General features: G+C 56.2%; 10 protein-coding genes across 10 annotated transcripts; all 10 read left to right on the forward strand.

Moving 5' to 3' along the window:
* Positions 1–1,666: 1,666 nt before the first annotated feature.
* Positions 1,667–4,747, forward strand: JKF63_06968 (uncharacterized protein; the record flags this gene model as incomplete). The annotated part of the gene is made up of 1 exon (XM_067902915.1): positions 1,667–4,747. One exon carries the CDS (start codon positions 1,667–1,669, stop codon positions 4,745–4,747), a length of 3,081 nt encoding a protein of 1,026 aa, XP_067758924.1.
* A 645-nt stretch (positions 4,748–5,392) lies between these two features.
* JKF63_06969 (uncharacterized protein) lies at positions 5,393–7,534 on the forward strand (the record flags this gene model as incomplete). The annotated part of the gene is made up of 1 exon (XM_067902916.1): positions 5,393–7,534. The coding sequence occupies one exon, from the start codon at positions 5,393–5,395 to the stop codon at positions 7,532–7,534; it is 2,142 nt and encodes a 713-aa protein (XP_067758925.1).
* Positions 7,535–8,181: 647 nt separating this feature from the next.
* JKF63_06970 (uncharacterized protein) lies at positions 8,182–8,769 on the forward strand (the record flags this gene model as incomplete). Its single annotated transcript, XM_067902917.1, has 1 exon — positions 8,182–8,769. The coding sequence occupies one exon, from the start codon at positions 8,182–8,184 to the stop codon at positions 8,767–8,769; it is 588 nt and encodes a 195-aa protein (XP_067758926.1).
* An 875-nt stretch (positions 8,770–9,644) lies between these two features.
* JKF63_06971 (uncharacterized protein) lies at positions 9,645–11,555 on the forward strand (the record flags this gene model as incomplete). The annotated part of the gene is made up of 1 exon (XM_067902918.1): positions 9,645–11,555. One exon carries the CDS (start codon positions 9,645–9,647, stop codon positions 11,553–11,555), a length of 1,911 nt encoding a protein of 636 aa, XP_067758927.1.
* An 825-nt stretch (positions 11,556–12,380) lies between these two features.
* JKF63_06972 (uncharacterized protein) lies at positions 12,381–12,920 on the forward strand (the record flags this gene model as incomplete). Its single annotated transcript, XM_067902919.1, has 1 exon — positions 12,381–12,920. One exon carries the CDS (start codon positions 12,381–12,383, stop codon positions 12,918–12,920), a length of 540 nt encoding a protein of 179 aa, XP_067758928.1.
* Positions 12,921–13,937: 1,017 nt separating this feature from the next.
* JKF63_06973 (uncharacterized protein) lies at positions 13,938–15,275 on the forward strand (the record flags this gene model as incomplete). Its single annotated transcript, XM_067902920.1, has 1 exon — positions 13,938–15,275. One exon carries the CDS (start codon positions 13,938–13,940, stop codon positions 15,273–15,275), a length of 1,338 nt encoding a protein of 445 aa, XP_067758929.1.
* A 1,245-nt stretch (positions 15,276–16,520) lies between these two features.
* JKF63_06974 (uncharacterized protein) lies at positions 16,521–16,727 on the forward strand (the record flags this gene model as incomplete). Its single annotated transcript, XM_067902921.1, has 1 exon — positions 16,521–16,727. The coding sequence occupies one exon, from the start codon at positions 16,521–16,523 to the stop codon at positions 16,725–16,727; it is 207 nt and encodes a 68-aa protein (XP_067758930.1).
* A 785-nt stretch (positions 16,728–17,512) lies between these two features.
* Positions 17,513–17,848, forward strand: JKF63_06975 (uncharacterized protein; the record flags this gene model as incomplete). Its single annotated transcript, XM_067902922.1, has 1 exon — positions 17,513–17,848. The coding sequence occupies one exon, from the start codon at positions 17,513–17,515 to the stop codon at positions 17,846–17,848; it is 336 nt and encodes a 111-aa protein (XP_067758931.1).
* A 477-nt stretch (positions 17,849–18,325) lies between these two features.
* Positions 18,326–20,083, forward strand: JKF63_06976 (uncharacterized protein; the record flags this gene model as incomplete). The annotated part of the gene is made up of 1 exon (XM_067902923.1): positions 18,326–20,083. One exon carries the CDS (start codon positions 18,326–18,328, stop codon positions 20,081–20,083), a length of 1,758 nt encoding a protein of 585 aa, XP_067758932.1.
* A 1,070-nt stretch (positions 20,084–21,153) lies between these two features.
* JKF63_06977 (uncharacterized protein) lies at positions 21,154–21,897 on the forward strand (the record flags this gene model as incomplete). Its single annotated transcript, XM_067902924.1, has 1 exon — positions 21,154–21,897. The coding sequence occupies one exon, from the start codon at positions 21,154–21,156 to the stop codon at positions 21,895–21,897; it is 744 nt and encodes a 247-aa protein (XP_067758933.1).
* Between the last annotated feature and the right edge of the window lie 800 nt (positions 21,898–22,697).

The following is a 22,697-nucleotide window of genomic DNA, read 5'->3' on the forward strand; positions in this document are numbered from 1 at the left end:
GGTGGGGGATAACGTTCCCTCCCTTGCATGCCGCATACGTCCCCTCCCCCTCCCTCCCTCCCTCCCTCCCTCGCTGCTCGCTCCCCCTTCGTCGAAATCACCTCTTCCATCCCATTCCCCTCTAATCCCTTTGTATATTTTACCTGTATCGTTGTTTGTGCTGTTTTTATTTCTTAGGCCTATTCGGCTGACAATAGAAGAAACGAAAGATTTCGAGTGTGCTCTAGCGTTATCGAGGCTCTGTGTTTGCGTATCTGTGTGTGAGTGAGGGGGTGGAGAGGATGGGGAGAGGGGGGTGGGAGAGATGGAAACATGTTTGCGCACAACTATTCTCATGTGTTGTCTTTTGATGTACTCCCTCCATAAGTCTCTGTCTTGGTGACATCTCAGTCAGAGATTTTATTCAATGAGGAATGCACGCGGGCGGCCATCTCACTTTGCGTTCTCTCATATTACGGGGAGGGGCTACTCGAGCAGGGAAGTCTTTCTCGCCACACAAAAAAATGGCAGCACTGCGTATCTGCGCGTGCGCTGTGTCCGCATTTTCGTAGTTGGCTCCGGTGGTCATGCATGAACGCGCACCCGGTGGCGTGATGTGTATGCATGTGTCTGTGCGTCTGTGTCTAGGTGTGGATGATGAGGATGAGCATACAAGCTCAGCGTTTATTTTTTGCTGGGTCAATTTATGGGTGAATGAAGGTGGACGACCAGCCCGGCCTCATGTCGTTTTGTGTTGCCCCTCTTCGCTAAAAAAAAAAGAGGGCTGCGGGGGAAAAGCGAATTATTTGTCTTAGATTTTAGATTTACACGCATTAGATGTTGGGGGGTCCCTCACTTTCAGCTCCTCCTCTCTGGCACATGTGCTCGCTTGCTTGTGTCGCATTTCCTGTATCTCGCTTATCTTACAGTGCCTCGATCTTTTCCGCTTGCTCCCCGCACCCGCTCTGTGTCCCTCACGTGATTCTGATTGCGTCACATCCTTGTAGGTGCAGCGGGCGCTGCGCGAGGCGAACATTCCCGCTAGTCCCCCTTCCTGCTGCCCCTTCTTCTCCTCTGCGGCTCCTGGATCCGGTGATGTGTATCGCAGCACGCCGAGGAAAGGCATGAATGTGTCTTATTTTGTCATCCAGAACCCCCCCCCCCGCCGCCGCCGCCTCCTCCTCCCTCACCCCCCCCATGTATATATATATATCCCTTACACCCTCTGTGTGGCGACATACCGCGATGCCTCAATGTCCACCTTGGCGCCTCGGAGCGCACACCTCCTCGACTCATTATGACGCAGCAGCCCCCTTCCCCTCTCCTCACGACTCTCCGTCTCCTTTTCAACTGCCTCCTTCCCCCTTTCCCCCCCCCCCACTGATTGCACACCTCCCGACCACCAAGGCGGGGGACTCTACGCTTCATCCATCGTGACTTGAATTATTCCTCGTGTGTTTGGTTCGCCCCCACCCCCACCCCCCACCCCCTCTCCCCGTCACATACCCCTCTGGAGAGCATCAAGGCACTTGCACACACAAGCGGGCTCCGTCTGCGTGGCAGCGGTCCTGTGGTGCCAACCCCTTTCACGGATCCTCGCTTTCTCCGTTTTTTTTGCTTTTTTTTGGAAAGGGGCGAGTCCTTTCGTTATTTGTGTCTACCAACCCCTTTCTATTAGCGTCGCACCATGGGGGACGCGGCCCCTACTAGGCAAGACCGTCGCATCTTCAAGGTGCTGAGCGCCCACTGCGATGCTCCTCGTGTCCTTTTCTCCACCGAGGACCCGCTCGTCCTCGCGCGCCGAGGCAAGCGGCACAACGTCCTCCTGTTTTGCACAAAATACTATACGTATATGATCAAGGGTACAGACTTCAAACTGTATGCAGTATGGGCGAATCGGCAATTGTCCATCTTGGCGCAGTCAGACAGGGTCACCCTCACATCACTCGACCCGCGCGCCATCAAGACAACGCCTAAGTCGTACAAGGAGACAACAGACGCTGCTGTCAATGAGTTCAGTACAGTGACACTGGCGGCAGAATCGGCGCTGAAGGCGATGGAGGTGGAGGAGCGTATTAGGTATCTCGTTGAGAATGCGCGGCGCACGGCTGCACTGCTCGAGCAGCAGGAGCGTGGCATCGCGCTCGACGAAAGTCGTCGTTCTGGTGGTAACGGTGAGGATGCCCACTCCGGCGGCTCCTCTGATAGCGAAGACGGTAATGACGGCGGCACATCCGTGCCGCTAACACTCGCCTCAGGAGCCGCCCGTGCAGCGGCGCAGCAGGGAGACGGCGCTCGCAAAAAGAAGGGCTCTGAGGGAATGCTGAACATCTCCCCGTCACGCTACATTGCCATCACCTCCCTCGTGGATGGCGAGTTCGCGGACTACACGACGCTCAAGAATGCGTACATGCGGCATGAGGAGGAGGATCTGCTGCGCGACCTGGGCATCTTCATCAAAGAAAACGAAGTTCAGGTGGAGGCGCTCTGCGAGCACCACTACCCAGCCCTCATCCACGCCGCTCAGCAGTGTGTTGACATCTCTGAACGGGACGCTGAGCTCGTAGGAGAGGAGCTTAGTGGTGCCACAACCCTTGTGCGCGCCGCTGTCGTGAACCTGAAAAAGGTTACCTCTAACCTCCTCCTGTCACGCAGCACTCGCGACAACCTGCAGCAAGTGCGCGCCCTGTTATGCAAAGCGGTTGCCGTCGCCGAGTATCTCGAGACCGCGGAGTTGCAGACGCAGCGCCAGCAGCTTGTGGGGGCTGTGGCCACGCTACGCGAGCTGATTCGTCTCGCGGCGCCACTTAGCGAGTATGCCATTGGTGAGTACGTGTTGCAAGTTCGGATACCGAAACTGACGCAGGATGTCTTCACCTACGCCGTGCAACATCTAAACAACTGGCTGCGTATCCTGCGAGACAAGGCGTACCCCATCGGGAAGGCCGCGATGGAGTGGCAGGGCACCGTGGCTGCAGGAAAGCGTTCCTCGCGCTTGGTCATGGCCGACGTGGGCGAGCAATGGTGGCTGAGCGAAGAGTTTGTACCAGCGCAACTGGTGCTGGAGCCGTTCGCCGAGGCAGAGGCGATCACTGCCGTCTCCAATGGTGCCGGCATCCAGGCCGTCTTTGTAGAGCTCCACCGTGGAGAGTACCTCGCCAAGTACTACGCCGAGGGTCGGTGGCAACAAGCGAGAGCCGACCTGCTCGAGTCTCCGCTCACGCTGACGCGCCTGTCACCCGCCGAAGTGCTCAGCGACTTCCGTCAGTACTGCGCCACTGCTCTGGGGTTCATTTTAATAGAGGACATCGTCTTCTGTGCCACCTCGCCGCACCTCCGCTCACGGGTCGAGATGATTCAGCTGTGGGCCGTCATCTCTGCCAAGATCGCAGAGCACGCCCTCAAGGTCCTGCAGGCCCTGCTGGTGAACCCCAACGAGACACACGAGGCTGTACAGCAGGTCCAGGTGCTGCAGTCCCTCATCCGCTGTGCCGCCGACAATGTGAAGTCTATCGATCTGAACAACCTGCCCCTGTTACGCGCGATGGAGACAGTCAGCGACCAGCTGATCAGCTCATGGCTGCAGCAGGCCTGTGTGGACTGCATGCAGCTCATTATGAGTGACACCTTCACCCCCGCTGTGGTCACCGACGCCGCGCAGTTTTCTGAACTCGTCACACGCTTCAATTTTGACAGGTGCACCTCTTTAGAGTTGGCCATCCCAAGCGCCTATGGAAGTGGTGCCACAACACTGCCCTACAGTGCTGTCGTGCCGCGTACCGGGGAGCGCGTTCTTGGCTTCCTCGCTCAATGCTACTCCACAATCATCACTGACACGAGCACTGCCGTGATGCAGTCGGAGCTGAACAACGTGGACGAGATGCTGCTCAAGTATCTCACAGTGCTCTTCCGAACAGTGGCCGAATCGATGCACGGTCAGCTCATGTCAATCGACGCGTGCGATGTGCTGCAACTTGCGGTCTACGTGACGAGCTGCTCAGTGATGCCAGTAATCATCTCGTGCGCAGAGCAGCAGTACATGCTGCACTGGCAATGCGAGTACGAGCGCGATAAAACGCAGGTGATAGGGTCACCAAAGTTGATGGCGCACTGTGTCAAGTTCTTCGCCAAGTCTCTGCAGCTGGGAATTGAACGGTTGCTCTCGGCGTTTATGAGGGAGGTCGAGGAGCGCCTGAAGTCGTTGGATCGTGTGTCGTACTGGAAGGCGCAGATAGAGACTCGCCGGCTGAACAGACATGCCGACGCGGAGTCGTTTGCATCTTGCATGGACTACATCCTCACTATGATTCCCAAGCTGAAATCCCTGCTCCAGAGCACTGTTGTGCGCAGTGTAGTAGGCACAGCGATCACGCGGGCAGGCGTGCTCATGCAGTCGAGTTTGCAAACCGCCATCACAAACGCGTACCGAGACGGCGCGCGCGATTTCTGCACATGGAAGGACGCAATCGAGGAGTACGAGAGGCAGTGCTCGCTGGGCATCCCTCTCTGGCAACGCCGTCTCAGTGAGCTTTTGCCAGGTATCAATGCTGCCCAGCGCTTCCCCCTCAACGCGGCGGTCACTGCAGAGGAAGTGCGGCAATGGGTTGATGCGAAGGAACAAGCCTACAACGCCGAAAAGGCGAACCAGCCACAAATATTGGCCGGAATTGAAGGCGCCGGCAAAGCGATGGCAAAAGGCTTTCAAGCAATGGGCAAAGGTGTCGTCGCTGGCGCCAGCGTCTTTGGAATTGGGCAGCAGCAGCAGTAGCAGCAGTAACGATTGACGCACATCTATGGCGATTCCAGTGCAGTGCGTTGCACCCCATGCGGGTCTGAGTCCACACACACTCACACACACACACACACACCAGCCCCTCCCCACCGTGTTCGATGCATTACAAAATATATGCGTGCACGTGACCTCTCTTGCTTCACCTCTTTCATGTCCCCTATATGCCTCTAGCATCGTTCCCAAAGCGCTGTGTTCATTACCTTTTTACTTTGTGTGTGTGTGTGTGAACTAGGTGTGGGAAAGAAAGAGAGGTGGGGGGGAGGAGGGGGGTCGGTCTTCTCCCTTGGGACCTCTGCTCTCTCTCTCTGCTATCCCTGTGCAGCGCGAAGTGCATGCGCTGCCCATCTCACCCGGCCAGGCGGCCCTGCGCGTACGGGCACCAGAGAAATGCTCAAAGAAAAATACGCTGTTTAACTGCCATGCGCACCATCCTCTGTCTCGTCACACTGTACCGCTCATTCGGTCTCCTTGACTCTCCCTCACTTGCTTGAATCTTCCCGGGGGGGAGAGAGGCAGCCTTGTGGCGCACTGACGCGTCCCCCATCCCTCATCCCCAGCCCCGCCCTATTTTGCCCCCTCCCTCTACCCTCACCGCCGATTGGGTCCAGGAAAGCCTTCACCATGCCCTCCACATTGGCGCACGACCTGCAGCAATTTCGCTACGTGACAGCCCCCGCCAACCCATTGCCATGGCCGCATGTGCGCCATGTCAGCGTCCCAGAGCTGCGCCACGAGGCGCCGGACCTCCCACTCATGGCGAACCTGATCTCTGGTCTCTGCGACTGCGATGTCTCACTGAAGGAAATCCGCGAGCACAACGACGCTGACATTCTTCAACTTTTGCAGGTTTTTCAAGCCTGTCTGCAGTTCGCGCTGTGGTCACAGAACATTCTCAAGGAAAAGCTTGTAGAAGTCCAGTCGACACATGCCGCTAAGCGGGTGTCGGCGCAGCAGCTTGAAAACCTGGAGAAACGCCATCACGCACTGGAGCGGGAGATGGAGGCCACGAGAAAGGAGAGAGACACGTTGTCGCTGGGCACAGCGAATCTTCGCACCTCCCTTCTCCAGATGGAGACAACCATCAAGCTTCAGGAACGCCAGTTGCGGCAGGAGCGGATACGCAGCACAGAGCTGGTGGCCAAGCTAGAGAAGGCGTTGTGTTCGCAGGCATCGGCGGGGCCACTGGTCTCAAGACCGGGTTTGCCTCATCCTCAGGAGCCACAGCAGCGTCCAGGTCGCAATCGGCACACATCTAGATCTCCACCAACGCGCCCCAGAAAGAAAGCTGCAGCCGCATATAACTACTCCTGGCCTCCTACACATGACGCCGATACGCAAAGAGTCAGCACTGCCTCTCTAGCCAGTGATACCTCCTACGGCGACAGTTGCTTGCCAGCTGAGGACCTCACCGGTGCCCGCTCTTACGTCCCCCGACCCTGCGACAGTCTTGACCCCCCTCCGCCCTCTTTCCTGGACTGGCGCACTTTGGTGCGGTACATCATCCACGAGGAGCAGAAGACACACGCGTGGAGTTCTGTACAGGCCTCGCCATTTGCTAAAGAGGCGGTGTCGGCGTCAGGGATGACCAGTGAGAAGCCCATCTCGGAAAAAGATGTCCTGACGCCGGCGGCACCGCACACGCAAGAGCAGGTTCAATCATTTCTTCAGGAGCTCACCGCTGGCATCACGAAAGACATCACCGAGTTCACTAACGCAGCGGTGACACGCGCTGAGGAGGTTGTGCGTGCCGTTACACAACAGCGCATGGAGGAAGCGGCAGAGGCGCAGCGGTCAATGATGGCAGAAATGAGGGCCACGTTCAGCAGTCTCGCCGCTGAGCTGAAGGCAGACAAGCAGAAGGAGGATGCGGCACCCTTGCCTCTTACCAGTACCGCTTCAGTACCAACTGCCACCAGCGGCGTCCCCAGCGCCCACCTGCGACCCGCTCCCTCGTCACCAACGATGGGGTCTTCAGCAAAGAGGAACTCCGTTGCTGTAACATCGCTGGTCTCCTCGCAAGGCCCCTCCAGCGCGCTCGCCCTCCCAACCGGCGCCTCGTCAACAAACGACTCGAAGCCCATCTCATCAGTTCCACAAGTCTCTGCATCAGCCCTGCCGCCGTCCATCGTCAGCTCGCCACCGTCGTCGTACCTCAACTCTTTTCTGACAACCAGTGCACCCCAGGGCTCCTTGAAGACAAGCCGGATTGCGCACAACAGCGGCTCGAAGCCGCAAGCGTCTTTGCCATCTTTTTCACCTGACATTCTGCGCACGCCCCCCACCAGTGAGCACAGCAACTCGGCAGCGCCGTCAGACGCCGACAGCGACAGCTCACGCAGCGTAACCTCCTTACCTCCTGACGAGGATGTGCAACAGGCTGGTGTGAGCACCCGATCGATGGACAACCCCTCCTCAGATTCGCCATCAGACTCATACCAAAGCTCCGTCGAGGAAAAGGATGCTGCGGTGCCAGCCGTTCATGCGTACTCTCGTGTACTCACAAGGCCGTCCTCACCGCCGCCAGTGTACCCCAACAGGACCCCGACGCCAGCGCCCGTCAGTGTACCGCCTGGACCGCCATCGAACTCAACTGGCCAACGCACTGGCAATCTACAGCACTCCACACGCTCCGACATGAGTGAAATCAGCTCACACGGCTCGTCGCAGATGCTGCGAGAGACGCGCGCGCAACTGCAGGCACTCCTGGATGAAGAAAAAGAGACGGAAGCGCACAGACCGCCTCACGTGAGCTTTACAGTATAGCCTCGTGGCGCAAGGGGGGGGGGGGGGGGGAAGGGGGAGAGAGCAGCCGTGGCGATTGAAGCAACGTCCTCTTGTTGTGCGACTTTCACTGTGACCTATCCGTCGTGTGCACAGACAGGCAGCCTCCCCTCCCCCCCCCCCCCACACACACACACCAAGTAGAGAGTTGCACCTGATTGTCGGCGCATCTCACATGTCTCATGCATGGCAAAAAAAAACTGCTTAGAAGGCACATGACAGCGACACAGGCAGAACTCTCACTGTACTACTCTCACCCACTCGCATGCGGCACCGAAACAGCCCAAGGAGGGTAGGGGAGGCAAGCACCGCTCCTGCTCTCCCTCCCCACAGTCACGGCATCTTTCCTATGACCTTCGGGCTGAGTAGATTGACCACGCTTACCTGATCGCAGATCGAGGTACACACACGCAGACGGGCTGTCAAGCACACTCAGCATTTGCTGGTGTTGTTGGTGTGCTATCATCGCACACACTCCTCTCCTCCCTCCTCTTTCTCTTCGCGTGATTTTTTTCTGCCCCATCCGCAGTGATACACCTGCAGATACACGCACACACATACACACACACACGCACACACACAAAACATAGGTTTATATTTGTATCAATCACATCGCCAATCTCGCTATTATGACATCGTCCGATCTCTTCAAAAAGTTCACTCTCGAGAACGTGGCGCAGATAGCGAGCAGTAGCCACAGGGAGCAGAAGGAGGTGCGCGAAGCGCTGGCGGAGCAGTACCCGGCCCTCCGTGAGCTTTGGGATGAAATATTGCCCAATAAGTCCGACATTTACATAATACGCTGCCAGGGTCAAGTGCACTGCATCACACTCGTCAGCTCACAGCCAGAAGTCCTCTTTTTCAACCACCACGACGGGCCGTACTTGCCACACTTGAAGTTACTGCATAAGTATCCCTTCATCCTCAAGAAACATCAAGTGGACATTGGTGGCTGTCGGTATGTCATCTCTGGCGCGAACATCATGTGCCAAGGTTTGACCTCTGCCGGCGGCGTCGTGGCGGATGGCGCAGAGAAGGGAGAGGTAGTTGCTGTCCACGTCGAGGGCAAGGAGCACGCGGTGGCGGTGGGGATCATGCTAATGTCCTCGGAGGAAATAAAGCAAACAAATAGGGGGCCATGCATCGAAAACGTTCACCACCTCGGCGACGGACTCTGGATGAACCCGATTCTCAGCTCCTCACACATCAACGTGTAGAACAGGGGAGACGAAAAGTCTCAGATTTTTTTCTCGTGACGAAGGCGATGAGCCCAGCCTAGACGTGAGGCCTAAAAAGCTGCAGCTGTGGCGGGGTACGACGTAGTGAGAAGAGGGTTTGAAGGGGGGAGAGAGAGAGAAAAAGGGCCACCAAAATGGGTAGAGTAGAATGTGGTTGTGCGGAAGACCGCACAGAGGCGTAGTCCGTACATGATCGGACCGTGTCACGCCTCGCAACGCGCTCTCACCTTCCCTCCCTCCCTCCTTGAGCCTAGAGAATGTGTGCGTGTGTGTGTGTCTGTGTATGTGTGTGTCTCAGCGACGCCCTGTGATTGGCATAGCGCTTTCGCCGTCGCCGAGAGTAACACACGTTGTGGACTCTCAAGCCTATTCTTTTTGGTATGACACTCTAAGCACGGCGGCACTAACTTCTCTCTCTCGACTATCCCTGTGAAGGAAGCTAAATATTGAGCTCAAACTGGAAGCCCATCAAAGGCACTCTGGGGGGATACGGAGGACATTGTAGGCCCCCCCCCACCCCACCCCACCCCATACGTGTGGTGTATACCTGCAGGAGGCGGGAGGCGCCGCGGCATCCACCGAGGCCCAGACTGGAATGATACTCGCACAGCTGAAAGGCAAGCCACAATCACCACCACCACCACCACCCCCCAACACACACACACACTCACACACACCAACTCTACGAATCTATTCTGTGATTTCCTCGCTAAATTTCTTTCTCTCCCCCCCCCTCCCTCTCCCCTCGCCAACAGACGCACACGCGTGCGTCACCATCGTTGTTGCCGTACACAAGTCCGTCCCTTCTCTCCCTCCCCCTCCTCTCCCAAAGGCAGAACAAACTTGTCTCTACAATGCAACGCCACTCGAGGAGGAGGTTGCTCAAGTACCTCCCTGGCGTTCGTGTCGAGTACGGCGGGTCGGCTGCCACGCTACTGAACTCTTACCTTCACCAGGATGCAGGTGCGAAGCACGCCGCGAATCTTCCTGTCTCGCAGCGGTACTTCTACATGAAAAATATGAACGACGCCGCCGCAGTGCCCGGGGTCGCCGGTGTTTCCAAGCAACATCAAATGATAAAGCTGCGCCTCGGTGAAGCTCAGATGCTGAGCTCTTCACAGCACACCGGCATCGGCAATCTCAACGAAGCACACCCGCTCTTCTACGCGCAAACATCCCCGCGCGCGGCTGGGCTGACGGCACCGCTGGTTTTGGCCCTCAGGCGGCTGCGCATCCATCGCCTGACGGAGCTGCAAGGCGCGTTGGTGCCGCTGCTGCTAAAAGGGAAGCACGTCATTGCGCATTCGGAGACCGGGACAGGCAAGAGTTTTGGTATTGCACTCGCCATCGCCAATCGCATCATCCGTGATCAGCTCAACTACCGCCTCCACACTGTCGTGTTGGTGCCAACTGAGGATTTGGCTCTCCAATACGACAAGTGGTTGCGACACTTTGGTGGATGCACATCACAGGTAGTGCAGGCCGCTATCGACAGCATTCCTCTCGAGGGGCAACTCGCCAAACTGCACAACATCCAACCTCATGTGCTGGTCGGGACGCCACAGCGCGTGGCAGACATTTTGCGTCTAAGCCCCTCCATCCTGGGTGAAAAGCTGCGGCGCAGGGTGGACTGCGTCATCCTGGATGAAGCCGACATGATCATTCACTGCGACGTCATGTATGGCCGACAGCGCATAAGCGGCGCCAACCTTGTCGATCGAATTTTCCGCAACAGGCGGGAGGAGGTCCCAGCACAGCTCGTGGCAGCCAGCGCGACGGTCGATGGCGTCACGGCACAGACACTGAACACGTGGACACGCAACGACCGCACGGTGCGGCTGACAACCAGTTTTGTGGAGCACACGGTTCCGCCGACGATCCAGTTTTATTTCTTCGGCGCATCAAGCATGTATCCCCTGGAGAGGTGTCTCCTGCTGACCCTTCAACTGATCTGCAAACAGCGGTCGGATGCGCGTGTCTTGCTGTTCACCGAAGACGAACGTATCACCGAGGTGTGCACGCTGCTCACGTCGGCGGAAGTGGAAAGAGATGTGCGCCGCGTCGCCCCAGATGCGCTCTCGCCCTCGAAGGTGTTTGCCGGAGCCCTGCACGCGTTGCCCCAACATGTTTCTTCGACAAACGCTAGGGACTCTGGCGATTTGAACAGCCTAGTCTCGCACCGTCGCGGCGGTGAGTGGACCGCGTCGCAGCAAGCAGCCCCTGGCGAGACGGTACGTCGGAGCTATAAGGTCTACGAGGATGTGCGTGCTCACCAGGTGGTCCGCCAGCACGGTGATGTCTACGTGAAGAACAACAGCTCCCTATCTAAGCTGAACGAGGGCAAACTAGTGGTCGGCGTGGGTAGTCTGAATAGCAGCCGTGGACTACACGTCAACGGTATCACCCACGTCATCCTCTACGGCGCCTGTCCATCCACTGCGTGTTTTGTCCACTGCGCAGGGCGTACAGGACGCATGGGAGCTGAGGGCGATGTTGTAGTGATCTACCCTCCATCCTCTGGTCGCCAGGTGCAGCAAGTCTGCAACGCCGTGGAGATTCCATTCCACCCAAGTCGCATGAGTGCAGTGGAGGACCTCCTCCGCTCTGACGAGGCACGCACCACCGAATCCTCTACTGCCGACATGAATGGAGCTGCCAGCCGCGCGGCGGTCGTCGACGCCTGGGGGTCTGGGGCCCCGGTCGCTCGCCAGGTTGGAGACACGGACATCAATGCACATCTAAACGTCAACACAAGGATGTGCTAATGAACCGCGCTGCTTCATGAAGGTGTGTGTGTGTGTGTGCACCTGTCATCTAAACCGCACGCCCACCGCTGTCAAGCAACGTGTCTTTGGAAACGGGACGAAGTGGATCGACAGCCCACTTACGTTGTTGTCGGAGATGCTCGACTACTTCACGCAAATGCCCTCGCCTACGCCAAAAATGATGGAGCTAAAGCGCGCCATGAAGCACAACACGCAAAATACACATCATCAGACTTGCCAGCTCGCTATCTTGTGCAGCAAACAAGGGATCATGAATGGTGTCGAGCAGCGCTCGAAGCGGTACTACAAAAGAAAAGTGGGACGAATCACCCATGTGGATTGGACCTCAGGCACTCTCCGCAAAAATGGAAATGGAGAAGAGCCGTGCACGCACTTGGAAAAAAAAAGTTCATTTGCGAATGGGGGGCCTACATGACTGCTGACTCCTCTCTGCGCGCACCCACCACCCCCCCCCTCCCCCACCACACACGCAGAAAATCAGCACTGGCATGGCCCTAACACACGTGTAAGTCTGAGACGCACGCCAGTGAGAGTCAAAGTCCCGTGCGGCATCAATACATAAAAAGCGCATGCGTGCAAGCAAGCACACGCGTGTGCTTGCTGACTCTGGCATACGCCTCCCCGTAGTTATCACGGACGCCGCTATCCATGGCCGGCTGCTACTCCCCCTCTCGTTCTCTGAATGATGCCCTCACAAACTCCAACTCCCCTTGTCAACAATTCCTTTATCACCCCTCTCCCTCTGTGCCCACAACAGCAGTAGAACCACTACGATGCATCAGCACTTGAGGGTGAGAAGAGACAATGACATCTGTAAAAGGTAGCTCCGCACCCTTACCCGTGCCGGCTATGCCACCTGTACTGCGCGAGCTCACCATTGAAGTGGAGCGGCTGAGCGCTCTCTCCCCGTCGCCTTCGGATGCCAGTACTGCTTTAACGCTCGGGCAGTCGGCAACGGAACAACAAGAGCAGTCCACTTCAACACATACGGCAGACGGCACTGTCGTGCCCACAACAGAGCTGCTGCGTCACGTCGACGCGCTGCTAGATCAGTACAGGGGCCTCTTGGAGCTGGCACAGCACCCCTATAGTACACAAAATGCAACCCCCGCTGAATCATCCTCGAGCGGCGGTGGTGGCGGGATCGAGGCCCAGGCAGGGAACCTCATGACACAGCTTGAGGTCACTGTCGGGCTACTGCAGCGAGGTATCCGCTCGAAACAGGCGCAGGCCATCCGTCTCGTGCTGCTCAACTCGCTTCGGGGCGAAGTGGCTGAGCGTCGACAGTGCGTAGAAAAAATGGAAGGTGTACTGAGCGTCTCCCACCAGCATGTGCGTATGTGACGTGGTTCACAACCCCTGGCTTATCCTTGACGAGGTGTGTGTGTGTGTGTGTGTGTGCATGGGAAGGAGGGGGGCAGCAGAAGAAACACACAGTGACACAGGGCCTCCACCTCTACCCCGCCTCATTTTTTTTTTACCCCTCCGCCTTGTGTGCGGTGTTTCTCTTCTTGCGCCCCGATCCCCCTCGCGTTGGTGTGGTGTGGTAAGCGCACACCCCAATCGTTCAAGACAGAATGGCGCCATCGTGGGAATGTCGATGTGGCTTCCACCATCGAAAGAGAAGAAAAGCAGATGGACGTCGCCTGTAACTTGGGCTCACAAGCGACTGATCGTAGGCGCTGTCTCGACCTCCTTGTCTGTCCGCATCTTCCTCTGGAGGCACTCTGCTGGTAAGAAGCGTGGTACTTCGCCGGTACACGTCCGTCACCGTCGCTGGCCCCTTGAACTCTTCAGTCGCCGCTTGCACCTCATCGCCTTAACAGTTGCTCTTTGCCTCTGCTGATGTAGGTCTTTGCGGCTCTCCTGCAGCTCCCTCCCCCGCCCCCCTGTCCCCCTCAACCGCAGCCACACTTCGCGTTGATCAACCCCCTTTGTGTGAAGAAACATATATGGAAATGAGTAACGCAAGTCCTGGCAGCAGCGCTGCCTTGCCAACGCAGAAAAGCGAACCTACAATGACATGCACCATATATATATATATATATATTCAGGGGTATAGGCATCTGTGTCGTTGGGCACAGATGCGTCAGGGCGCCATCGCCCAACGTCACCCCTCACCCTCGACACCTCCTCATTCTTCTCATCTCTCTTTTTTTTTCTCGAGGGAAATTCTGAAACTCGCTCAGAGTCTCTTGTGATCTACACAATTCACTCTTCACCACACACTCACACACACGCGCCCACACCCACAGGTATCCCTCACCCTCTTCTCCTTTTCTTGTTGCAATTTGTTAACTCTTTCTTTTTTTTTGGTGTGTGTGTGTGTGTGTGTGAAAGGGGGAGAGGGGAACTCTCAAGATGGCCGATGAAGCCCGCAACTTGTATCCGGCGCGTAAGGCTCATGCAATGGACCTCGCCTCGTCCCTCAACACCGAAGGGGATCTTCAGAAATACACGTCTGAGAGCGTCGCCTCTGTCCCGGATGCAATGCTGACCACCGTTACGGAGATTAAAAACAATGTCTCACCCGTGACACATTTTGGTACTGGGCTGGGCACTCAGGGCCCCCTCGACGACACCACCGCGCAAGAAACCGACAGCGACGGCGAAAAGACGGAGGGTGTCAATGAGTTTGACCTGGCCGCCTACTCGAAGGATGATCTCACGCAGACGCTGCACAAACGTATCATGAGGCGCATGTTCTCCGCCTTCGACGTCACGCAAGTGGGACACCTTGACATCGACAAAATTAAGGAGTTCTGCGTGTATGTGGGCGGCAGCATGTCGCAAGAGGCGACCACAAAAATGTTTGACGAGCTCAAAAGCATCGATGGGCGCATCACGTTCGATGTTTTTTGGAATTGGTGGACAACGTACCCCGACACGAAGATGACCAAGGACACCTTCTCGCTCGTCTCCGCTGACTTCTCTGTTCCGTATCACCAGCAGCAGCTCAAAATTAAGGAAGAGGGCGAGATCTTCACCCCGAGCTACCGCGTCAAGTATTACTTTAAAGATATGGAGACAGGCATACGCCGCCGCGTCAGTCCGTGGCATGACGTTCCGCTCTACGTGCGCGATCCAGTGCGAACAAAGCCCGAGTACATCCGGGCGAACCGCTTTAACTTTATATGCGAAATTCCAAAGTGGACACGCGCCAAGTTTGAGATCGCCACCGGAGAGCCGTTCAACCCCATCAAGCAGGACATCAAAAATGGTGTGCCGAGATTCTACAAGCACGGAGACATGATGTGGAACTACGGTGCCTTCCCCCAGACGTGGGAAAGCACAGAGGTAATTTTTGAGGATGGTGTCAGTGGTGATAATGACCCAATAGACGGTGTTGAGATTGGCATGCGCCAGCTGCGCGTGGGGGAAATACATCCTGTCCGCATCCTGGGTGTCTTGGGCATGATCGACGACGGGCAGATGGACTGGAAAGTCATCTGCATTTCTGTCAATGACCCCGTGGCACGCTTCATCAAGGATATCGAGGATGTCCCTAAGTTTTTGCCTGGCTGCCTCGACGCATTGCGCGAGTGGTTCCGAGTGTATAAAATCTGTCAAGGCGGAGTCGAAAACAAGTTCGCCTTTAATGGTGAGTACAAGGACAAGACGTACGCCATGAAGGTTGTGGATGAGTCGCACTACATGTGGGAAAACCTGCGCAAGATCAAGAAAAAGGAGAAGGTCTAAAACAAATCCCCGTCCCCCCTCCCCACCTCCCCCCTGTTACGCCCCCAAATGGGGGGGGAGGGAGGCGTGTGTGTGTGTGTGTGTGTGTACACACATGTGTGCTTTTCTGTCTCGGGAGAATCCTGGCTTTTGTATCAACGCGAACGCAGCGCCGGGCCTCTCCCCACCCTCGAAAATATATATAATAATAATAAGAGCGCATCTTTTTCAAGGTTGCGTTCTCTCCTCAACATTTTTTTTTCACTCGCAGTGTGGTGTGTGGAGTCTCTGTGCGCGTTTGGAATAGAAAGAGGATGAGTAAAGTGGTTGAATCCACACACACACACACACTTGCTCTCTGCTCGCATGTGTGGGTTCTCATTGCTGTACTCTTAGGTGGGGGGGGGGGATCATCGGTGTTTACGTGAAATGGAAATAGGCAGTCCCCCCTTGTTTAATGCCAAGTAACCGTTGGCATGTTTCGTTGGGTGTATCTTTAGTTTCTTCACTCTCCTGATGATCCTGCCACGCTATCTATCTTGGGGGTGGGGGGGATGCATCACGAGACGATGCAAATGCGGGATCGCATTGACAATGCACTCCACTCTTTCCGAATTCTGTGCGCCTACTGTGTGTATGCGTGTGTGTGTGTGTGTATGTTTGTGGTATCGCCTCACCTTTGACGCGCCACTGTGGTCCCTCTCCTCTATTGCCCCCCACTCCCCACCCCCCTTCCGCGAGATAGAGTTGACATGGCTCGTCCTACGTAAGTAACTAAGGCCCAACCCAACACACACACACACACACACGTCCAGCGCAGAATAATGTGGCGAGTGCGAATGAGCCTCGAAAAGGGGGGGATCGGTGTGTGTGTATGTTTGTGTTCAGCGCCTCACTACCCCACGGACTAACACGCCACACCCACTACCTCGCTAACTACTCACACTACCATCGCGTGATATTGTCAACTATTCAATCTCTCTCTCTCTCTTCTCCCTCCTCCTCCTCCTGATATCGCCCAAGGCTCTCTGTTGAGTCTTCTGTCGCGCTTGATACTGTTTTCTATGGAGACAACCCTCGGTGGTTTCTCTCTCTCTTTCCACCACCACCACCTCCTCCTCCTCCTCCTCCTCCTTCTTGAACGGACACTCTTATAAGTCGGCGCACACACACACACACACACTAATCAGAAAGGAGGAGGAGAAGAGAGACAAAAAAAAGGAGTGCACCATAGAGGCAATAGAGCCGCGCAACTCATCTGCTGCCATGTCACGCTCGTCGTCGAACTCGTCCCAATCGCAGTGTCTGCAAACAATTGGTCAACTGACCGACGATGCGCAGCGCCAGAGCCTCCTGCAATACATTGATCAACGCGTGCAAGAACTTGAGGAGGAGTGGCTCGAGCTTCGTCAACAGCTGAGCGACCTCCAGGCGGAACGAAGCATTATCGAGGCCAAGATGAGCGAGGCTTGAATTGCCGGTGGACGCCACCGCAACGAGATGAGCGCATAATTGGAATGGCGGGTCCTCCTATTGCATCGGTGCACTTCTTTTTTAGAGACGGCGATCGTGCTATGGTGTCCCAGTTGCGTGTGCACCGCGCGCTTATTGGAGACAGGTCAGCATCTCTTCGTGTCGGTGACAAGGCGCTCGTGTCTGTGTGTGTGTGTGTGTGTTTGTGTTTGTTACTATCTGTGTACTGATGAGTTTGAAAAAGTGGGCCACGCCTCGTGATAAGAGCGTGCGATGCTCGGTACCGCTACTAGCCCATCTGCTGAGAGGCCTCTCCTGCTCCTCCCCCATTTTTCTATCACGTCGTCTTCATGTGGGCATCAATGCACGGAGGAACGCACATGTATGAACGAGAGGGGGTCACACGACGATTGCGCTACGTCGTGGCCGGACATCTCTGGTGTCTTTCTAGCGACGGCTCAGCCCCCCCCTCCTCCCTCCCCCCCCCCTCTCCACGCACACAAGCACACACACACACACGCACACACACTGCATTTGCTTGCGCAGTAGTAGGTGGTATTTTCTTAGCTGTGTACACGGTTGCACGCCAGAGAAGACCCTGTGTGTATGTAGTCTTTCCTTCGCCCTCCTTTCCCCATCTCTCTTCTTATATTGGCCAGCCCCGCCCACCACCACCACCACCACCACCACCGCTGCCGCATGATCTCTTTTGCCCTTCACCCTGCAGCCACGCAACGTTGCTAACCCCTTCCACACACACACACACACACAACCACAACAGAGCAATGCATCGGTGCGCTGTTGTGTGTGCACCCAAGGCCCTGTCGGCACCGGCGGTAACACAAGCGCTTCAGTCTTTGCCAGGCTGGAAGCTGAGTGGCAACAGCCAGAATGTCATGGAGTGCAATTATGTATTTGAGGATTTTATGGAGGCGATTCGCTACATGAACGCGATAGTGCCGTTTTGTGAACAGATGCAACACCATCCGTCCTGGTCAAACGTGTACAACCGTCTGCGCGTGGAGCTGACGACGCACGACGCCGGTAACAGGCTGACACAGAAGGATGTGGATCTGGCAAAGGTGATGTGTGAGGTCTACGATGCCATGCGCAAGAGGTGAAGAATGGAAGTATCATCTGGGGCGGCGGCGCCAGAAGAAGAATATCGTATCACCGTTCGTGAATCTATGCAATACGCGGGCTCATTCATTCGCTCGCTCTCTCTTTCTCTTTTCGCATCCTTCCTAAAAACTTAGTCCAATGGACGTCACTGTCCAGCGGCACTCCGCGCCGCTCCCTCCCCCCCCCCCCCCCTCGAGTGCTCTCAGTGAAATAGAAGTGAGGGACGCTCAATAAGCAGCTGTAACATGCAGCAGTGGTTCAACCGCTTGAAAACCTGCTTCTGACAGACACACACACACACACGCACAGGATACTCGCTGTGTTTCTTTGGCTTACTCCTTGTTGCCTCTCCATGCATTCTCACCTCCTCCTCCTCGATTTATCTCCGTCCATCTGCGCTGACTCTGTATGGTGCATACGTACACACATGCACGCGTCAAAGCAAATGACGTGGCGCTCCGCTAGCTGACGCTCCCATGGACACGTCACAGCTCTACTCCCTACACGGCGTGTACGGCGGCCTGCGTGAGGCGACGCTACTCGATACTAAAATCGAGCACAACCTCACCTGTCGACACGGAACCGCGAAGAGGGCCACAGTGCACCCACCCTCCTTGACTGCCGCTTGTGACGCCGTGGACACCGTCTGCGTCACAGACCCAACAGTGTCGATGCCGACGGGCAGCGCAGAGACATTGTGGACCAACAGTAAGGCACATGCATTACGCTGCCGTATACAGGACGACAGCGCTTTCCTAGTGACGCCAGACGCAGAGTTGTGTGCGCGGCACCGCACCTCGCTGGCACACGTGTGGGCTTGGCGAACGCGACTCAGCCAACAGCAAAGTCTTTTGTTTGTCAACGCCTCCGGAAGGGATGCGCTTTCATTGCGCGGTCGCCCAGAACTCGAGAGGGAGATGAAGACACCGTTAGAAGGAAACGCACGCTGCTCCCTGCACCGACCTTGCACAGCTGCTGATCTTCTTCGCAGCGGCCGCGGTCCCACCCCACCTCTCCCTCTGGCAGGCAATGGCGGAGACCCGCGTGGCCATGTGTCGGCGACGCCAAGTGCCTCTTCGAAGGTGCTGAGTGCCTCACCCACGCTCCCTTTTCTCCCCACCGGTCTTCGCTCGCTGGACGCCTCATTGATGGGTGGACTTCGCCGCGGGTGGGTCATTGAACTGACGGGACTCCCGAACACGGGGAAAACGATGCTCGCGGCTGCGTGGTGCCGAAACCATCTTTCTCTCGCGAGATCGTCTGGAGCGGCGTGCCACTGTGTATGGCTGCAGTCCGGCAGCGCTCTTGACTCGGCTGTGCTGAGCATGGTTCATGAGGAGGAAAACGCCACGGAGTTGCCACCCTTGTCCAATGCCGTGCACACCGCGTGTCTGTCAAGCCTTCCGGACCTGCAACGGTTACTGGACAGCTGGCGAGCCACGGACACCTCTGCGTCTCCGCTCTCCAGCGTTGGGCTGATTGTACTGGACAGCATCACCGACCTCGTGCGGCGCAGCTTCAACTACCGAAACGACGACACACTGCAGCGGCACGACGCGATGGCAACCGTACTCCAGTCGCTGAAGCAACTGGCAGAAGAACAGCACGCGGCAGTTCTCATCATCACGCAACAGAAACCTTATCCAATGCCCGAAAGTGGACCATCTTGCACTTCGTACACGAGCCGCGCTACGCACGAGGAAGGCAGTAACCACCTCGAGGGCCATGGCGAGGCGCGGGTCAGCGGATATGGCACATGTGCAAGTGGAGTCGCAGGCTTTGTCGGCCCTCCCGCTTCCCAAAGCAATGTCAGAGCTGAGGATGTGGGCCAGCTTGGCAGACTATTCTACCACAATGTGAATGTTCGGCTAGAGCTTCGAACTTGCGTGCCGTCTGTGATCCGACAACCCTCGTCACGCCGGTCTTCTGACGCGAGCAATCCCGAAGCCAACGAGGCAGCGATTCGGCTCAGATGGCAACTTGAGGTACTGAAGTCTCCGCTATCTGCGCCGTTTGCCGTAGCCCTTCGGCTGCGAGCTCCGCCCTGCTCGACAAGTGCATCTGACCTACCCTGTTCTCCAGGGCCTCCCCTCTGGGTAGAGGAGATTGACGACGACAGTAATGGTGAAGTGGTGCTCCCATTAGCACAGAAGACGCAATATGAGGAGGGTCTGCCCTTGTTGTCCCTGGACCCGTGGGACTACACGGATGTGCCATCCTTTGTGTACCTGTGAGGACCAGAAGGAGGGGGAGAGTGCACGGGACACACCTGTAGAGATGCCGAGGCTCCGGGCACCCTTGCCCATTAAGAGAAATTTATCGATCTCCCCATCGCCCCCGCCCCCCCCCCCGCAACCACTTTCTGTGCGCAATGCTGGACCTTCCCCCCCCCCTCCCCCTCCCACCCTATCCCCTCCCACTCGTGGCGTTGTCGAACACATTTCTGTGAACGCTCGTGCTCTTTCTTTTGTGGGGTAGAGAGAGAGGGGGGGGGAAGGCCTCAATGATTCAGCACCCCGGGTGCTTTGGGGAGGTCATTACACACAGAGAGGGAGCGAGAGAGAGAGAGAGACACACACAGGTATATATATATATATATGCACATACACGTACTCCGTGTATGCACAGCACTCGTTCGCTGATCGTACATGCTCAGTCTCCGCTGCTTTTTTTTTATATACACCACTAGCCCCTTTCTGATTTGTGGCAACGAGTGGGCGGTCCCCCTGACACCCTCTGGCAACCCGCCAGTGACTGCCATGGCTTTACGCATACGGGTAGTGCGTGTGTGCCAATGACTTAGTGTGCTAGGCCACCTCCCCCTCCCCAGCCCCCTTGTTGTCCCCTGAAGAAGAAGAAAGAAAAATAGAGCCTACGTGGTGAGAGACAGGATTGGTGTGTGTGTGTGTGTGTGTGTGTGTGTGTGTCCGCACAAAATCTCTGCAGTATTGTCTGTATATCGAAAGGACAGTCAAGAGACGATCATTCTCTACGCCTCTTTCACCTCACCTCCACCCACGGCCACAGAGAAACCTCTGCACGACCCCCGTAGCGCATACTCCTCTATCCGTCTCTCTCCCTCCCCCCCCCCTGTCCTCTCCTCTCCAATTCACTCCAGTGACATAGCCCGACGGTGCCTACACAGATCATCGGACTCTCCGTTCCCTCCAACGTGTTTCTCTCCCCCTCCACACACTCACACTGCACACCAAGCAGCGCGTCTGTGCCCGTACACATTTGTGTGCGTCAGCCGTCATCTCTCCTGCAACTAACGAAAAAAACATATATATATATATATCTCAAGATGAGCTACGATCGCGCCATCACTGTCTTCTCCCCCGACGGACACCTCTTCCAGGTCGAGTACGCCCAGGAGGCCGTAAAAAAAGGATTGGCGGCTGTCGGTGTGCTCGGTAAAGACTGCGTTGTCATCGCGGTGGAGAAGAAATCTGCTGTCAAGCTGCAGGAGAGCCGTACCATTCGCAAGATATGCAAAGTAGATGCCCACATCTATCTGGCTTTTGCCGGCTTGTCCGCTGACGCGCGCGTGCTCATTAACAAGGCTCAGCTCGAATGCCAGCGCTTTTCGCTGAATTACGAGGACACTATGGACGTGGACATGCTCGTGCGCTACGTGGCCGGAGTGCAGCAGAAGTCGACGCAGAGCGGTGGCAGCCGCCCGTTTGGCGTGGCCACAGTGATTGGTGGGTTTAATGAGGACGGCAAGCCGCACCTGTGGAAGACGGACCCGTCTGGCATGAGTTCTGCCTGGCGCGCTGTTGCCATCGGCCGCCATGACCAAACAGTGATTGAGTATATGGAGAAAAACTATAAAGACGGCATGTTGCGCGATGAGTGTGTACACTTTGCAATCAAGTCACTCCTGGAGGTGGTGGAGAGCGGCTCACGTAACATTGAGTTGCTTGTGCTGCAGTACAAGGAAGAGCGCTACCTGACCGAGGAGGAGCTGCAGAGGTTTGTGGAGGAAGTGGAAAAAGAGAGGGAGGAGGAGGCGGCAAAGAAGAAGCGCCAGGCCGAGCAGGAGTAGAGGTGACGCTGACTATTTACGTTTTTTTTCTTGAGGTTCACCACCCACCCACACCACCCCATCCCCGGGGTGGACACACAAATCGAGTATATCACCGCGCCCTCTCTCTGCGCGTCAGTCCCAACCCTTTTTTTCCCATTTCTCATGCCACGCTGTCGCACGCGTGCTCACGATTTTTCTGCGCGGTGTGCGGATAAAACAACGTTTGCAGCAGCGTCAGAGGTGCACCTCCTCCCCCCTCCTCCATTCCTCCGAGGGTGTCGGGCATAGAGAAAAAAAAAACGAAGAGACCGCGGAAGAAGGAAAAAAAAGGGGGGCAAGCGGTGCACTTGGAGATTTCGTATGTCATTCATTAGTAGCCCTATGTTTATGGTTGGCTGTATGTGTGGTGTTGCTGTTTGTGGGTGTGCATCTGTCAGCAAAAAAAAAAAAAAGCAGGCTGAACCAAATATTACTTGGGCAGCAAGATGAGCTTTTGAAGTGGTGGCAGCGGTGTCCCCCGCCCCCCGCCCCGATTATGAATGCACCTTGCACACTTCTACTCGCCAGGGAGTGTGTGTGTGTGTGTGTGTGTGTGTGTGGTCATAGCCGCCTGGGTGCATGTGTGAAGGCCGGCTTGTCTTTCATGAACACTCAAAGTGTTCATGGCACACGCGTAAAAACCTCTTGCGTTGTGTCTATGTGACCCCCACTCTCCACCCCCATGTCGCATCCATGCCCTCCCCCTTGTTTGAGTGTCTTCATGGAACACTTTTTTTTTTTCAATGGTCTCCTCTCATCTCTTCCCCTTTTCTTGTGTA

Source organism: Porcisia hertigi, chromosome 11 (genome assembly GCF_017918235.1).
Source record: "Porcisia hertigi strain C119 chromosome 11, whole genome shotgun sequence".
Classification (NCBI taxonomy): domain Eukaryota; phylum Euglenozoa; class Kinetoplastea; order Trypanosomatida; family Trypanosomatidae; genus Porcisia; species Porcisia hertigi.